The sequence below is a fragment of the Zalophus californianus genome, chromosome 8 (genome assembly GCF_009762305.2).
Source record: "Zalophus californianus isolate mZalCal1 chromosome 8, mZalCal1.pri.v2, whole genome shotgun sequence".
In the NCBI taxonomy this organism is placed as follows: Eukaryota; Metazoa; Chordata; class Mammalia; order Carnivora; family Otariidae; genus Zalophus; species Zalophus californianus.
The window spans coordinates 51757969-51776434 of record NC_045602.1 but is presented as its reverse complement, the minus strand read 5'-3'; the positions used below and the strand labels follow the sequence as shown (position 1 = coordinate 51776434).

Sequence of the window (18466 nt, the reverse complement as noted above, 5' to 3'; positions counted from 1 at the left end):
CTTGATGAAGTCCCAAAAGTTCATTTTTGCTTTTGTCTCACTAGCTTTTGGAGATGTATCTTGAAAGAAGTTGCTGTGGCCGATGTCAAAGAGGTTACTGCCTATGTTCTCCTCTAGGATTTTGATGGATTCCTGTCTCACACTGAGGTCTTTCATCCATTTTGAGTTTATCTTTATGTATGGTTGTTAGAGAATGGTCGAGTTTCATTCTTCTGCATGTGCCTGTCCAGTTTTCCCAGCACCATTTATTGAAGAGGCTGTCTTTTTTCCATTGCATGTTTTTTCCTGCTTTGTCAAAGATTATTTGACCATAGAGTTGAGGGTCCATATCTGGGTTCTCTATTCTGTTCCATTGGTCTATATGTCTGTTTTTGTGCCAGTACCATGCTGTCTTGGTGATCACAGCTTTGTCATATAGCTTGAAATCGGGCAACGTGATGCCCCCAGCTTTGTTTTTCTTTTTTAACATTTCCTTGGTGATTCGGGGTCTTTTCTGATTCCATACAAATTTTAGGATGGTTTGTTCCAGCACTTTGAAAAATGTCATTGGAATTTTGATTGGGATGTCATTGAAGGTATAGATTGCTCTGGGTAGCATAGACATTTTAACAATGTTTATTCTTTTGATCCATGAGCATGGAATATTTTTCCATCTTTTTGTGTCTTCTTCAATTTCTTTCATGAGTGTTCTGTAGTTCCTAGAGTATAGATCCTTTACCTCTTTGGTTAGGTTTATTCCGAGGTATCTTATGGTTTTTGGTGCTATTGTAAATGGAATTGTTTCTCTAATTTCTCTTTCTATAGTTGCGTTGTTAGTGTATAAGAAAGCAACTGATTTCTGTGCATTGAGTTTGTATCCTGCCACATTACTGAATTGCTGTATGAGTTCTAGTAATTTGGGAGTGGAGTCTTTTGGGTTTTCCACATAAAGTATCATGTCATCTGCGAAAAGAGGGAGTTTGACGACTTCTTTGCCAATTTGAATACCTTTTATTTCTTTTTGTTGTCTGATTGCTGTTGCTAGGACTTCTAGTACTATGTTGAACACTTTTAAGGCTGAGGAAACATGCAGCCAAATGGCCTTCTGGAAAAGACTATGGCCAGCTATGCAACCACTGGCAGTTTGTGAGAGAGCCAGCCCTTGGCCAAGAAGCTAACCTGGTCCATATCAAAAAAACAACAATACCATGATCACTGATATCAGTAAATACTGACACTGCGCTTATGTGCTAGGCACTGTTCTAAGCTCTTTATACCTATTGACTCATTTATTTCTCACCATAATTCTATCAAATTGGTACTATTATTTGTTCATTTTATAGATTATTAAGGCACAGTGAGGTTAAGTAGTTATCCACAGTCACACAGCTAGGAGGGGCAGGATTTGAACTCTGCTAGTCTGGCTCCCAAGTCGTAGCTCCCAATCACCCTGATTTATTGCCTTTTTATATCCACATCACATGAAAATTATTGGCAGAGGCAGCCCTATGTACAAAAGCATCGGACTCTTGGTTTTGGCTCAGGTTGTGATCTCAGGGTCATGAGATAGAGTCCTGGTGTCTCCCCAGCCCTTTAATCAATCAATCAATCAATCAATCAATCAATCACTCAGTCTTTTTAAAAAAGGGCCAGAGAGTAAATATATTAGGTTTGGGGGACCTAAGGTCTCCGCCTCAATTACTCAACTCTGCTGTTGTAGCTGAGAAGCCACCACAGACTGTTTTTAAATTACAAAAGCAGGTGGCCGGCCAGTGAGCAATAGTTTTCAGATTTCTGTTATGGATGATCATGTGGGTTTTCTGTCCTTAATCAGTATGTTGAGCCACTCCTGCATTCTGGAATAATCCAGCTGGACCATGGCACATCTACTGCTGTAATCTATTAGTATCTTAATGTCTCTATTCAGGAATGGGATTAATGTGTGTGTGTGTGTGTGTGTGTGTGTGTGTGTGTGTGTGTGTGTGTGTAGTAAAGAATGGTTTATTCTTTGAAAGACTGATAGAACTTTGTTCCAAAGGAACCATCTTGACTGATGTCTGTTTTGGAGGTACTTTCTTCGAGAACTCTTTCACTTTTAGGGTTAGTGATCTCTTTATGTTTTCTATTACTTTGGAATCAATTTTGGGAATTTGTACTCTTCTAGAAGATTTCCCGCTTCATCTACATTTTCCGTTTTGTCACTGATTTGGTGGTAATAAATCTCTTAATATTTTCTTTTTTTTTTTTTTTAAAGATTTTATTTATTTATTTGACAGAGAGAGAGGTAGCGAGAGAGGGAACACAAGCAGGGGGAGTGGGAGAGGGAGAAGCAGGCTTCCCGCTGAGCAGGGAGCCTGATGTGGGGCTCAATCCCAGGACCCTGGGATCATGACCTGAGCCAAAGGCAGACGCTTAACGACTGAGCCACCCAGACGCCCCAATCTCTTAATATTTTCATTCTCCCCATAATATCTTTCTGTTTGATCTTTCTCATTCCTAATGGTGTATCTGCTTCTAGACATTAGATTTGATAAATGTTTATTTCATTGGTCTTTTGAAAGTTTGCTCTGAGATTTAGTTATCATTTAGAATACACTTCTCCTTTCTAATATATTGATTTCTACTTATCATTGTCAAATTTTGGTCTTCCTGATTTTTATTTTTTAATTTCTTGAGCTATCAGATGATTTATTTTCATTCTTCTTGTATAAAAGCAAGAGCACTTGAGACTGATTTTTTCTTTGAGGACAGATTTGCTCTAACCCACAAATTTGGGAGCAGAGCCCTCTCACTGTTGGTGTCAGCTCAGTATCTGTGATTTTAGTTTGGTTTTCTCTTTGACCCAGGAGGGTTTAAAAAGTGGGCCTTTAAATTTCTAAAAGGTTGAGATTTTTTAATTCTTAAATTTCTCATTAGTTTCTAGTTTTACTGCATTATGGTCAGAGAATGTGACTGATATGGGTTTATCTTGGACTTTATTGAGATTTGCTTGTGGCTTTTAATTTTTTCTAAGTGTTCCAATGGTGCTGGAAAAGAAGGTGTATTTTCTGTCATTAGAGCACATGTTTGTCTACTTAACTGACATTGTTAGTGGTACTATTCAGATTCTCTGTCTTCATATTCCTTTTTTTTCTTTTAATTTACTTGGTTTTTCAAGATTGTGGGAAGTGTGACAAGTCTCCCACAACTAGTGTGCTTCTGTTATTTCTTTGGACAGAACATACTGTTTGGTTGCCTATTTGTGCCTGACTCTGAGCCTGAATCATAAACTCAAATCTCTAAGTATCTGGGCTGGGGAAGAGAAGAAAGACTTAGGAGGGAGTAGCTAAACTGGTTTCCAGTCTAACCATTTCAACCTGTGTGCACATATGTGCCTGTGTGTTAGTGTGTGTGCTTTTGTGGGGTATATGTGCATTGCAGTATAAACATCTCTCTTGGGCATGTCTGTGTAAATATATTTTTCTGTGTTATGCGTTTGATATATATGCTTGCATATGTTTATTCACCCATGGCATCTTTTTCTTTAAATTGATCTTAAAATATTAGGGCTAGGGTCAGCCTTGCTCTATGCTGGCTTTTTCTAGAGTGGTTACAAGCCAGGAAGCTCTGCTATGCTGTATATTAACCCATCTGAATGGCTTTTCCTCTCCTCTAGCTGCTGAAGAATCTCCTGGTAAGTTGGTCCGACAATGACTGTAGACTCAGCCTTACTCTGGGACCCGTGCTCTGTGCTGTGTGTCTGGGGATCACATTCTGGCCACACAGTGGGTGTTAGGGCCACACTACCAGGATGGGTGGAGACTCTGAGAGCCTCATCCTACGCTCTCCCCATTGTGTTTGTTCAGGCACCCTTGGCCTGGTTCCAGCTGCTCCTCACCCTTAATAAGCCCGAACTCAAAGGACTGAGCATTAGTTTAAAGGGAGCCACCAGCATTTCCAGAAACTCAGTGATAGACATTCAGTTGACTTTATAGTATCAGAGCAGATTTTGGGAGATCTCCTAGCACACCCCCTCATACAGAGGAGCCTCTGCCTCTCAGTGTCAAGCAGGTGTTCAAACCTTTCTTCTGGTCTGGTCTGCGCAGCCTGCCCCTGAGCGGTGGGGAGTTCCAGCTGTCTGCTGCCTTGAACTCACCCGACAGGAGAGCTCTGAAGTCCAGGCCGGCCCATCGGCCTTGCTAGGTGCCTGGTCCAGAAGGATCTCGCTTGGCATGTTCTGTTTCTGAGGTGATCTCTTTCTTTCTACCCACTCAGGAGGAGGAGTTCATCGACTGGTGGAGCAAATTCTTCGCCTCCACAGGGGAGAGGGAGAAGTGCGGCTCGTACTTGGAGAAGGGCTTTGACACTCTAAAGGTGAGGCCTTTCCCCAGTGTGCTCTTCGGTCTCACAGCCCCTGGGCACACACGAAAGACAGCGGGGGTGCCACAGGAAGACAAAACGTGTACACATGTGTCACCTTTGAATATATGTGTGTATCTCCTCATTCGGTGCCTGAGGGCTGATGAATCCTGATGAGCTAACCGAGGCGAGAAAGGTCACCCACCGATTTAGAGCAAGAAGTCAGTGTGGGCTGGGGTAACCAAGAAAGTATTTTGGGAAGAATGTTGAAAAATACTGAAGTATTTATGGGTGAAATCATGCCTGGCCTGGGAGTTGTTTTAAAATGCTAAAAAAGAAAAGAAGGAAAGGAAAGAAGAAGAAACAGGAAGATAGATGACGTGAGTAACCCTCTGATAGATTTTCAAAATATTAAAAATTATGAGAATTGCAAAATATTGAAAATTGTTAAAGCTTGGAGGTAGTACTTAGGGATTTGTTATACTATTTTGTTTCTTTTAAAGTTATTTGAACTTTTCTATAATAAAAAATTTGTGTTAAAATAAAAAGGAAAGTCAGTTTGAGAATGTAGCTCTGATTCCTTCACCCCTACAATTGGGACAGAAATTGCCTGGCAAATATAAAAATATGGCAAGCTTTGTTTCCGTGAAAAAAGAAAAGAAACCCCCCAACCCCCCAAAGCCAACCAAACAAACAAAAACAAAGCCAGGGATGAGTCAGCCAAATTCTGGTATTTTGAGGAAATTCCACAAATACAATTATGCTTTTTAAAAGTAGACTGCTTTTTAAAAAGATAACCAGAGGTGACTCAAAGTTACACCCCAAAGGAATTGTAGAGGGCCCTGGAGAGGGTTGCCAAATACATTCAGGATGTATCGAATTGCAGATAAACAAGGAATAATATTTTAGTAGAAGTATCTTATGTAATTGTTAGATAAGTATGTCTTAGGCCTCAGATATTGCATGAGACTTACCTAATGAAATTGTTTGTTATTTATTTGAAATTCAAATTTGAGTGGGTGTCCTGTGTTTTGCCTTGCTTTATCTGGCAAGCCTGCTTAGAGAAGGTATGCAAAGGCTGTTAGATGCAGGGGAGGGGCCCAAGGAGCACCCCAAAGGGGACCAGCTGAATGGGATTTGAGGCCAGTGGGAGTGGTGGGTGGTCTGGGCTTTCGGGTTATTCTGCTGGCTGAAAGCCCTGGGTGGCCACTCTGGAGGGTGATTCTACAAGGTGGCTAAGAGTTGTCTCTGATGCACTGGGGGCCTCTGGGTGAGTTGTGTCTGGAGGCCTGGATGTGCAGAGACAAGAAGAGCAGTGGCCCCGAAGGCACAGGCCTCCTTAGGCAGCAAGTTCTTCGTTGACTTGCAGTTGGGTGTGTGAGGTTGGGCAAAGAGACTGAACTATTTGTGTACCAGGAAGAAGGTCCGACACATTAGGTCTGGCATGTGGTACTGTGGCTATGCCAGAAAATGAGAGAAACCAAGAATGAGGACTCCTGCTAGCGAGGCCCATGGCCCTGGCCCCCCTCCTTGCTGCTCCCTCAGATGCCGGACATGGAACTGGCATCCTGCCCTCCAGCCTGACCTCTCCGAGGAGATCTCTGACATTGTCCAAGTGAACATGGACCGTCCAAAACAAGATGCATTCAACCTGTTTCTGGGGGAAAAACCAGACCTGGAAGGAACACTGGTCCTTTAAGGATAAGGAAATAGAAGAAAACCACCACCACCACCATGAGTTTTTGAAAAATAGCCTGTAGCATTATGGAGAGAATGGAGAACACGATGGATAGAGGGAAAAAACATATTTGGAAATTACTAGCCTGGAGGAAATATACAACTCACAGTGTCAGTAGCAAAACATAGAAAAACAAATGATACAAACAAGAAAGCATAAAAAACAGAAATCATAGTAAAACACCACAGGAAGAGAATAATACCTACTTGTTTTCCTAAAAAATGAAAATGTATTAAGCTTCTCTATTGAGTGATAAGGACCTTTAGACTATATAAAATTCAAAATTCATTAGACTGTCCTTAAGAGGTAGGTCTAAAACAGTACAGTGTAGAATATCTAAAAAATAAATATTTTGGCACACAAAATAAGGCAAGTGCCAATAAAAGAGAAACAGATAATTTAAAGTAAAAAGCAAAGGAAACAAAATGGGATGTTTTATATGAATAAAAGATACATGTCTCAATGAGAAAATGCCCAAATAGTCCTGTACAGGACAATAAAGCTTAGAAATATTTAAAGCAAAAATGGGAGGAAGATGTAAACTCATACCTCACCCAAATAAAAGCAAGAAATGAGAGAAATTAAAGTTGCAGTAGGGATTTTAATTCACCTCTCTCCTAGGCCAATGAAGCAGAAAGTAAATAAATAAGGAAATAAGAGGTCTGAATAACGAGGTAAAATATTTTTTAAGTTACATCAAAAATAGCTTTAAAATAGAGAATAAAAATAATTTAAAAAAATAGAGAATACATTTTTCCTAATGCTCAGAGAATATTTACCAAATTTGATCACATATTAGTTTAGCAGTAAATTACGAAAAGCAGAAATCATACAAGACAGATTAAAATGCAATAAAATGAGAAATTAATAACAAAAGTTTAAACAAAAAGGCCAACCACTTGGAAATTTAAAAAGTATTTTATTGAGACTTCCAGTATGAACATGGCTGCATAAGTCAGCATATTTCCCCTTTTCTTCTGGAAATCATTCAAACCCACAAACTCCATTTTCAGTAAAAGTTGGAAACAAATAAAACCCGCAGACTCCAAAATACATGTAAGGGCTGTCCAAAGGCAACCAAGATTGGGTAGAAGCCACTCGGCAGTAAATGAAGAGAAAATGATGAAAGGTCATAGTGGTAGCTGATCTCAGAAAACCCCATCCTTCCTAATAGAAGAATGTTGAGAATTATTGAAGACAGGTTATAGGCAAATGGGTGCTTATTATCTATTACCTTTCCTTTTGTGTGTGTGCTTGGAAACTTCCACAATAAGTAGTTAAAAAATAGTTCCTGAAGTTGAGTTTCACCATGAAATATAGAAGTGATCTGCCTCGTTCACAACAGTGGATATGGGAACTTTGGAGTCAGGTTCAGGCTGGCGACAAATGCTTCTCAGACTTGGTCTGGTTCAGAGAAGTGGAGAAAGTAAAGCCACACGAGAATCACATAGATGAGCCATATTTGCAGGAAGCAGTCTGCCTCTGTGGTTGGAAGAAAGGAAGTTACAGAGCTAGGATAATCCAACCCATTTAGTGACAGGGCATTAATTCAAAAATACCATGAAAAAAACTATCAGGGCATTAATTCAAAAGTACCATGAAAAAAAGAAAATGTAAATCAAAACTTAGCCAACAGAAGAGGATATATATACCCACCAGAAAAATTTTGCCAAGGAGCAGATGAAATGAAATACTTTGCTGTGAGCTTTTCAGAGGTGGGACAGTCAGAATCAAGGCAGAAATGGAAGAACTCAAGGGATGATGAGATAAGAAGAGATGAACTGTGAACTCGTAGTATTCAGGAAAGGAGAAGATCACATGAAAATGGAAGAAGTGCAGGGCGGAATGGCCACTTTGGAAAACACAGGAAGGGGACAGAGGACAGAAATGATGAAAGTCCGCAAAATGCTATGGAAATAAAAAACCAGAGGTATAAAACGGTAAAGAGAAAATGACAAACCTAGGAGTCAGGGAAAGGAGATCCAACACCTGCATAATTGGAGTCTCTAAGAAAGACAACCAAAACGATGAACTACAACAAATAGACATTGAAGAGTTTAATGGAATGTCACCAGCCTTGTCAGAAAAATACCTGAGTATACATACTACAAGGTCCACTGGGTGTCAGGGAAAATCGACCCAGATTGGTCAACCCTGAGACATACCCTAGTATATGTTATTGGACTTTAGAGCTAAAGAATTTTTGTGGTAGTCATACTTTCTTCTCCTACAAAACATTAAGTTCTTTAAAATAGGAAATAAGACAAGGTGGCTTCAGTTTCTCCACAACATTTCATACCCAAAGACAGTAAAGCACCATGTGTAAGATCATCAAGGAGAGAAAAGGGGGCCCGGGGTTTATGTTCAGCCCAGCCGCCCCTCAGGCACGAGAGCTATACACACACACGGTGCATATTCAGGAAGTGGGGGTATGGATGCCATGCCCCCATCTTGAGGAGCTCTGAGGCAATGAACTTGGTCAATTAGGAGATAACTGGGAAGACCAGAATGAAGGGACTGATTGTGATCGTATTTTACCTTAGACTTCCAATGAAAATAAATGGAAGGATTAGGGTAACAGGACAGAATATAAATATATACAGTGAAAATGTGGAAGTGACAAAACTGGCAAAAATTAGGCACAGGGCGCCTGGGTGGCTCAGTCGGTTAGGCGGCTGCCTTTGGCTCAGGTCATGATGCCAGGGTCCTGGGATCAAGCCCCGCATCGGGCTCCCCTGCTGGACTGGGAGGCTGCTTCTCCCTCTGACCCTCTTCCCTCTCATGCTCTCTCTCTCTCATTCTCTCTCTCTCTCAAATAAATAAATAAAATCTTTAAAAAAATTAGGGCCAGAAGGAGGAAAAATGACGGGACACAGAGTAAGGACATGGATTGCCATATTATGGAACAGATAGAGTTGACAGTATTTAAAATCAGCAAATCAAACAAGAGGAGTATAAGCAAATTATAAGTAAATAGTACAGATTAACTATTAAGGAAGACAATGCTGTCTAAAACTGAGTGAGGGAGAGGGAGCGGGAGGGAGATAAGATTCCACCATTTTATCATTGCTATAGTAGGGAACTCTTAAATACTGTCCCTAAAGACATACAGGACTTAGAGTATTATTTGTATATATAAATTTATAATAACATTAGAATGTGAACTCAGCTCATCAGAAACACACACACAAACAGAAAACAGACCATGCAGGAAAAGATGTAAAAAAAAAAAAAAAAATCAATGAAATTAGAAAATGTAACATAAATGTATTATATGACTATGTAGATATAATATAAATATAAACCCAGATCAAACATATGGGTCATATCAATGCATGTCATATCAATCACTCACTAATTACAAAACTTAAATCAGATCTCAAAGCAAAATCTAACTCCAAAATAAAGAGATTCATGAAGGTTGAAAATGAAAGATTGTGAAAATGTGTGCCCGGCAAATGCAAATGAAAAGAAAGTAGAAGTCACCGTCTTTTTATTAGATGAGAGTGGACTCAGGTCCCCCAAATTATTTAAATGAGACAAAGAATGACACTTTACCACATTAAACCGTGCAATTCCACTTAAACCGTGCAATTCCACGAGATAACACCTATGTTATGAGAAGACCTATGTTATGAGAATACGTATATGCTGAATAATACAACATCAATATTTACAAAACAGAAATTATAGGAGATACAGGAAAGAAATAGTAGGTAGGGGGAGATTATCTTTCTGTCCTCTTGGTTCATGTCAGGGTCGAGGGAACACAAACATTAAGAAGATAGAGAAAAGCAGCATAGTTATTCACCTGACTGAACCCTGTAGCCTGAAAACAGAGGCACAGTTCCAGAGACGGACCATGTAACAGATCCTGTAGAGAACTTTAATACAATTCAAAAAGTGGCCAACTACTGACAATGTTTTTTGATTATAATGCCATAAAATGAGAACTTAATAACAAGATCAAAAGTCCAAAAGTTCTCTCCTATCTAGAAAATTAAAAAAAACAACAACACAAAAAACAACAAACCTCTCTTTTCACAGTTCTTGGCAAAAGAAAAAGCACAAACTCAAATTGCAGAATATCTGGGAAATAGGGAAAAAATGCTACATATTAGAACTCACTAGTTATAGCTAAAGCAGCATTCAGAGGAAGTTTATAGCCTTAAAAGCTTACCTTAATTAAAACAAAAGAATGAAAAACAAGCATCTAGCTCTTGGATCAAAGAATAAAAATAAAACTGTAATTGTGCCATGCCAAGAGAATGAATATGAAAACGTTACAATCAAAACAAATGGGATGTGCCAAGGCAGTAGTAAGCGGGACAATTTCATAGCAATAAGCGTTTTCCTTATCAGAATAGAGGGAGCAAAGTAAATAAAGCTTCAACTGAAGAAGTTATAAAGAATAATTAAAAAAAAAAAGACCCTTGAGGCAGTGGGAAGAACAAAATAATAAAAATAAAAGCAGAAATAAGGACCTGGGACAGAGGAAATGGTCAAATTGACAAATGAAGGAACTGTCCTTTGAAATGATTAAACTATATAAACAGATCAAGAACATACTCAAAAAAACAAAACAAAACAAAAAAGAATATACTCAAAATGGTAATATAAACCAAATATATGGTAATATAAATCAAATATAAACCAAATAACTAGTTGTTATTTTTGAGAATCAAAATGCAAGACAATAATAACATTTTCTTTATATTTACTCATATTTTCTAATTTTTAATAACGAACCTGCCTCGCTTGCATCATTAATTGTTTCTTGGAAGGGACAGAACTGGGGCTAGGCCTAAATGAGGAATAACACTTAGCAGTATGACAAGGGAACTGACCTGGAGCATCTTGGCTGTCAGTTTCAGGTGTAACCAACTTAGCATGTGTATTAAGTTTTAAATAGCGCTATTAGGTACATTTTATTACCTAATAATAGACACCTGCTGCTTTGGTTAAGCCTAAGCAATTCCAAAGCACGCCTCTAACAAAGAGAAGTCAGTGGGTTTTTGAGAGGAAAGGGAATAGACACATTGAGTTCGCAAATTTAAAGTAGTGCTCAGAAAGCAGCCGCGGCCCGGTGTTTGGTACCGCAGGTCGCCTGGCTGTCCTGGACAGGGAGCATTTGTGGCTTGAAACACAGACCTATAAATTTTCCAGAGTTCTGTCTTGATCTTCAAATAAAATGTCAATTAACGTTTCATTTGTTTGTTTGGTTTTATTCTCTTAAAAAATACACCAGCCGGGTACGTGATGACTCCTAGATACCTAGAACGTTGGATTCACCAGAAAACTGTTCCCTATGGTGCTGAAACATGTCTTCCCCTCTTCCTCCCTCTCCTGCCCCTCCTGTCCCCCACCTTCCTCTCCCTTTCCTCTCCACTCTTTGCGTCCTTTTAATCTCCGCCTGCGTCCTTCCCCCTCTGTCCTCGGCCGCTCTCCCCTCCGCCCCCCGCGGCGACCTGCCTTTGCCCCTCTAATTTGCACACGGCCTTTCCCCTCCTTTTCTTCTCTGTGCCTCCTCCGTCTTCACTTGCATACTGTCTTGTTTCCTCTTCCTTGGCTGGCCCTCTCCTTTCTCTCTTTCCCTCCTCCCCTTTCCTCGGCCCCACGTGTGGCAGGTCTACGACACGCAACTGGAGAACGTGGAGGCCTTTGAGGGCCTGTCTGACTTTTGTAACACCTTCAAGCTCTACCGGGGCAAGACTCAGGAGGAGACGGAGGACCCATCTGTTATCGGGGAGTTTAAGGTACGTCCTTGAGGACGTGTCCCTACCCGGGAGGCCTGAGACTGTGAGGTGGCAGCCATAAGTGAAGGGGGCGGGAGCAGGGCTCCTGTGGTAACTACGGTAATAAGCGTGGTGTTGATGTTGGCACATGGTGACTGTGTGGGTGACGCCGTCAATGCAGAATCTGATGGTGGTGAAGAGATGGCGGTGGGCTTGGTGGTCTCAGGTGTGATGACTCTGACAGAGATGATGGTAATGGTCATGATGGTGGTGGTGTTGGTGATGATGATGGTCTACGCATTGGCCCCTCATTCTTTTCAGGGCCTCTTCAAAATCTACCCCCTCCCAGAAGACCCGGCCGTCCCCATGCCCCCGAGACAGTTCCACCAGCTGGCTGCCCAGGGGCCTCAGGAGTGCCTGGTCCGCATCTATATCATCCGAGCATTTGGCCTGCAGCCCAAGGACCCCAATGGGAAGGTAACATTCTTGGAGCTCTCGGCTCTCCCAGAACGGCAGGCTGGGGCACAAACGGGCTGCAGAATCTGGACACAGCTCTCCCCCAGGGGGTTCACAGTAAGCCCCGGAAACCAGCCAAACACACCCGGCACTGAGAGGAGTGACTGGAGGCAGTTTGGTCAGGGGCCAAGTGCTCTAGGAGGTCAGAGAAGGCCGGGCAGGGCAAGACTGGGCAATCGTGAGAAAGGCTTCGCGGAAGGAATAGGATTCTCAAGGATCGATGGAGTTCTGGTAGGCTAGGAGGGAGAAGAAAATAGTATTTTAGGATGGGCCAAAAAAACGTGGCAAGAGTTTGTGAGAAGACTGTTAGGCACGAGGAGGAGACGCAAGAGGAAGCGACGGGGAAGGTGTAGGCCGGGCTTGGCCGACGTCGGGCCTCAGCTGGTGCGGGCGTGGGCGGGAGGGAAGGGGCTCGGTAATGGTGCTGTGCCCCTAGCCGCGCTGGAGCCTGCGGCAGAAGGGAAGAGCCGTAATTCTGATCCTGTCCTTGTTTAAAATTTAGCATTTTGTTCATCAGGGCCTGTTGGCATTGACTTTAATTTTTTAAATATTGCATTAAAATTTGTTTATCTTCATTACTGAGTTTTGGGGGCACTCCCTCAAATATTTTGTGCCTGAGGCAAATACCTCATCGCCTCACTCTGGTCCTGGCTCTGAGGCAAAGAGGGAACTTGCCGGAGGGCCGGAGTCTGGAGCTCTGGGGAGATGGCTGGGGAGGGGCAGAGAAAACTTGGAAAGAGAGAAAGAGGAAAGAAGAGGGACAGGCGGCGTTGACTGGAGTTCAGAGGTCCGGGGCTGGGTCCTCTCTCATCCCCTGAGTTGGGTACAGGCCTAGCATGTGTCCTTGAGGCTGTGGTGGGTGAAGGTCTACTGTCCTATCCCTGGAGCCTGCTTTTCAGCATGAGAAGTCATAGCTGGCCTTGCCCTGCTGGGAAGTCAAAGGGCAGAAAAGAGCCATCCCCAGCCCAGGCACCATGATGGCCTCTAAGATGTGGTGTGGCCAATGGTCTGTTCATGCACTTCAGGATTGCTTTATGCTGTGACTGGCCCTGAGCACTCTCTGATCCCAGCTGCTCCTGGAGGCATGTGGGGAAGGCCAGCCTGGGCTGGGTTAGGCTGATGAAGCCTGGCCATCTCTCTCCCTTCGATCTGTAGAAGCAGGGGTCACAGAGAGGACCCTAGCTGGCTCAGTCACATATGTAATACAAGCTGTAGTGTTTCTGAGGATGTGAGCCTTGCCCTCACCCACCTTCTCCCAATGGGGCAGTGCTTTGGGAGTATGGAGGACTCAGGTTCCCCATTTCCACTGCTGGACTGTGACCAGAAGTCCACGTCAGGGCCAACTGGTGTGGTGGTGTGCGGGATGGGGCCCTTGGCCTGGCACCATGGCAGGATGGCAGCTTCTTGATGGCTGGCCTCCTAGCCTCATGGGGAGGCAGAGGACTGAAGAAGCCTCGGAGATGTGTTGGGAAAATGAATTCATTTAAGTCTTCCTGTCTCTTCCCTCAGTGTGATCCTTACATCAAGATCTCCATAGGGAAGAAATCTATGAGTGACCAGGATAACTACATTCCCTGTACCCTGGAGCCTGTGTTTGGAAAGTAAGTTGGGGACAGCTTGGGTCTGGGGGGTGGAGGTACCAATCTGGATAACCCCCAGCCCCAGGCGGGGAGATGTGGCTGCCACTGGGAAGTGCCCAGTTCCTGAGGCAAAGCTGTAGTCCCTAATCTTGCACGTCTGTAGGGGCGTAACCTCGGCTCGCTCTTCATGATGTGCTGAAGGCTGGAGTCCTGGCCGAAGCTCCTACTTAATCTCATAAACAGTTACCTCAAAGAGCAGAAATCTAAATGGAAACTCAGAGCATGTATTTGCTAATTATTCTTTTTTTTTTTTTTAAGATTAACTTTTACTTTAGAATAGTTTTAGATTTACAGAACAGCTGCAAAGAAAGCGCAATTTTCGTATATCCTTCACACTCCATTTCCCTCTTACCTACCCATGGTTCACTTTGTCAAAACTAAAACATCAATAGTGGTGCGTTACTATTTCCTACACTCTAGACTTTATTAGGATTTGGCTACTTTTCCCACTGATGTCTTTTTACCGTTCCAGGATCTCATCCAGGATCCCATGTTGCATTTAGTCATTGTCATCTGTCATTGTTGCGTGTTCGTCTCTCGCAGGTAGACAGAGGAAGAGAGTAAAATGCTTCTTGAAATCTAAGAACAAGGGGAGGAAGAATCCGGGCCCCTTGCATGGGCATAGCTCCCAGGCATCCTGAATTGCTTGCTGTCTGGATGTGAGCGTATTTAGGCTGGAGAAGGGAGAATCACAGAGGGAAGTTGGTGGCTGTTTCTCTAGCACCGGTGGGAGAAGGTGCGTTGTTGTGATACTGTCAGGTGACCCCTTGAATTCTTAAACCGGTGTCTGTAGAGTTGGTTGTGGGCACTCAGGCCTGCAGCAAGGAGCCGGTCAGCCTGGAGAATTGCCTGCCCTCCTGCCAGGGATGAGCCCCCCGCAAGCTGGAATGGGAGGGAAGTAGGTGGGGAGGGGCTCCCTTTGGAGAGTTCCGGTAGCCGGTGGCCGGCCTGAGGCCCCAGGCTCATGGTGACCGGGCAGTAGATTGGGCCTGTTTGGAGTGGATGTGTGTGTCAGGCCCCAGGGCAAGGTGGGGGGAGTGAGTGCAGAAACTCTTTCTTTGTATAACTCATGTGCTGAACAAGCCCAGCTCAGGGAACGTAATGAGAACACAAGTTTGTTTTTGTCTGCCTATATCCTGTAGACATTTCTTTGGTGGGGGTTACCGCCCTCATTTCTTGAGTGGAAACTGTGGCAGACAGGTGACTTTTCTGCTTACTTTTAGACAGTCTGCTTTGTCCTAAACCCAGTCTCAAGGTGCTAACCCGAACGCCCGTTCGTGTGTACTCATGAACCTGACAGGCTCCATCTAGGATAGTCACCCCCTTTCCCAGCTGGGTCCACTTTGGGTGTAGCTGCGCGCGGCGTGTGGATGTGTGTGCAGGGAAGGAGGGGGCTTTGCCTCCCTCCCTTTCCTATCTAATGTCTCCCACCACCCCCCGACTAGCCATGAAGTTTCTGGATCGTGCATGGCCAGGACTAGGGGACTAAGAGAGGAGAGCCCCATGTGCTCACTGCCCCTGTGTTTTCTGGGCACTCTCTGGGTGGGAAATGTTGAAAGCTGATTTATTGTCTTGTGAGTGCTTTCCAGAAAGCCCCTTTGAGCCCACCCACTGAAGCTCCAGGGAAGTGGTGGATGCCACGGCCCTTTACTGATGGTCCTTTTCAGATGGGCCTCTCCACAGTCTTACGGCTAGAGCCCCAGGTCCCATGGGGTCGGATTCCAAGTGGCTCCCGTTTGGCCTCACGGCGGCCCAGCCAGGACGGGAGCGGTGCCGTCTCTCTCTCCACCTCTCTGCGGCCAGCTGCCTTCTCTTCCTTGAGTAGGAGTCAGGTGCCAGGCTTGTGCCTCCCACCTGCAGGGAACTCTTTCAGGGGAAAGGGGGCTATCCCTCCACACTTGACCTCAGAGTGGGGATGGGGGGATCTCAGAGCACAGCAGGAGCTCCCTCCAAAGAAATCTCTTCCCAAATCCTCCTTCCCACTCTGCAAGTGGGTGTAAAGCCCAAAGTGTCCCCAGAGTGGGTCCCAGGTCACCCCCTTGGTCAATTCCAGCGCTCTGGCACCTTCACATCTCTTGCCTCCCGGTGTCCTGGTAGAAGCTTCAGTTGTGACTTTCTGTTCCAATTCATCTGTTCATTCTGTGGTTCAACAGGCAGGTAGCTACTCTATGCTCAGCGCAGATTATTTGGGGACGTGTGACATACACGTGTGTACGTGCCACACGTACACACACACACACAGACAGAAAAGTCCAGTACCAGTAGAGTGCTGCGATTAATACTTTAAGATGTACAGAGGCCCGAGGAGGTGGACTCCAGGGCCACTCTTGGAAGGGGAGGAGCGGGCCAGGGAAGGCTTTCAGGCCTCCCTCCCTTGAGCACCCACTGGGTCCGACAGCATCAGGGAGCCCGCAGCACCCTGACATCTGCCCTGGGCCCCCTGCAGGATGTTCGAGCTGACCTGTACTCTGCCTCTGGAGAAGGACCTGAAGATCACACTCTATGACTATGACCTCCTCTCCAAAGATGAAAAGATCGGGGAGACAGTCATCGACCTGGAGAATAGGCTGCTGTCCAAGTTTGGGGCTCGCTGCGGACTCCCACAGACCTACTGTGTGTAGGTGCAAGGGGCTGGTTGCTCTTCTGCCCCCCGAATCCTGAGCACACTTACTGTGTGCCAGCCCTGGGCTTAGCACTGGATAGGTGCTCTCTCGCTCAGTCTTGTCCCCACTGTACGGAGCCTGAGGCCCAGAGATGTTATGGTTTGTAAGTGGTGGGATTCAGATTTGAACCTGTTTGTCTGACTCTAAGAAACTGGCTCGTCATCATGTGGTTGTAACCCAGCTCTCCTTAAGATACTGCCGAGCCCCTGTAGAGGGAAGAATGAGGAAGGAGGGAGAGGAGAAGGGAGGCAGACCGTGGGTCACACGGGCCCCAGTGGAGCGTCTGGGGATCTGTGTCAGGTGAACTCATGTGTGGACAGCCCCTGCTCCGTTCTTGCCAGTTTGGGTCTCATTTGGGTCTGATTCAATCTGGAAATTGAAAATATCTAGGTTCCATCTCAGTATGCATTTAAACACGTCCTGTTGTCTCTGGGCCTCAATTTCCCTGTGTGTCAGGCGGCCAACCCCCACCCCCCTGTCATGGTGGGTGAGGGTGCCCACTGTAAAAGTGAAGGGTGGGGGGCTGTGCAGGTGGGTGCACAGGCTCCCGCGCACCCCTTGGCAGCACCCTGAAGGGTCTCTTCTTTGATTGTGTTTGGGCCTCAGCTCTGGACCCAACCAGTGGAGAGACCAGCTCCGTCCTTCCCAGCTTCTCCACCTCTTCTGCCAGCAACGCGGACTCAAGGCTCCTGTGTACCTCACAGGCCGTGTGCTCTTTCAGGATAAAGAATATACCATTGAAGAAATAGGTGAGCTGCCACGTGACCCCAGAACCATGGCAGGCTCTCCGTCACCTCAGGAGTCAGGGGTGAGCGTGAAGCCAGGGTCAAGGTCATGGTTAGGATGTTTGCTTCTGGCTTTGGGTGCTCAGACTTTAATTGGAATTTGGGGTCCAGATGACCTCTGAGACCGTTTTCTACTTGAATTGCACTAGCTTGCCAGCTTGGCCTTCCGGGTATCTTCTGAGCCGCCATCCCCGCCTCGACCGCCCCCCCCCCCCCAAACCCTTGACTCCCAGTTCCTGTACCTAAAACATCCACAGGGCAGGCAGGAAGCCTTGCGGCCTCCACACTTGCCCCTGGATCTGCCCAGCGCTCCCGCCTGAGAGTTCTGCCGCATGCCCCCCTGTGTGTCTGAGATGTCCACAGGCCTACATTGCCCCCCAGGAGCCGCTCAGACTCCCTGGAGGTGTTTACAGGCCCGGGGCGGGGCTCACTTCCTGCTGGTTTCAGAGCTGTTTGACGTCAGAGCTGGTGCCGAGGTTATACAAGGGAAGGGTGGCTCTGATTCCCCATCCCCAGCCCCTCCTCCTCCTTCGCTGGTCTGTGAGCCCCTGTAGCACGGGGACCAGGGCTCACGGTCATACATTCATAAGAAAGGAAAGCCAGAAGCTATTGATGGTGAGGTCCCGCATCTGCCTATTTTTGCAGATGAGGCCATGGAGGCCAAGAGTACCTAACGACCTGCCCAAAGTCACGCAGCCAGTTAGGAGCAGAGCCAGACCCCTGGCCCGGGGGTCCTGCTGCAATGCTGTGCCACTTCCTTTGTGGCACCCGTTAGAGTGGGCAGAGCAGGTTTGTTAGATGAACTTGTGTGTGTGTGTGTGTGTGTGCGTGCGTGTGTGTGTGTGTGTATGTGTGTATGAAAATCTGTGCTCTTGAACACGGGCACACCTGAGTGCACATACCGGTGTGTGTCCTTGTGTGGTTGGACACACGTGGACTCTCCTCCCCCAAGTCAAAGTTTTTGTTGTGGGGGCTCCAGGTTCCTGTGGCTGGCCGGTTGGCCAGGCTTGTCTGGATCAGAACCACCCTTGTGTCCTCATCCCATCCACGGCACCAATCCTTGACCCACTCC

The 18466-nt window shown here is 45.3% G+C and overlaps 1 protein-coding gene across 18 annotated transcripts in view; it reads left to right on the top strand.

Moving 5' to 3' along the window:
* DYSF (dysferlin) overlaps positions 1-18466 on the top strand; it is a 206020-nt gene that overhangs the window by 168634 nt on the left and 18920 nt on the right. For 17 of the 18 annotated variants that reach the window (XM_027621378.2, XM_027621374.2, XM_027621376.2 and 14 more), the window contains 6 exons: positions 4234-4332; positions 11683-11811; positions 12112-12267; positions 13816-13907; positions 16393-16563; positions 17216-17358. In XM_027621378.2, the coding sequence (XP_027477179.2) occupies positions 4234-4332; positions 11683-11811; positions 12112-12267; positions 13816-13907; positions 16393-16563; positions 17216-17358 (790 nt within the window). Of the gene's footprint in view, positions 1-3634; positions 3653-4233; positions 4333-11682; positions 11812-12111; positions 12268-13815; positions 13908-16392; positions 16564-17215; positions 17359-18466 lie in introns of all 18 variants that reach the window. The other variant, XM_027621360.2, reaches the window with a different exon arrangement.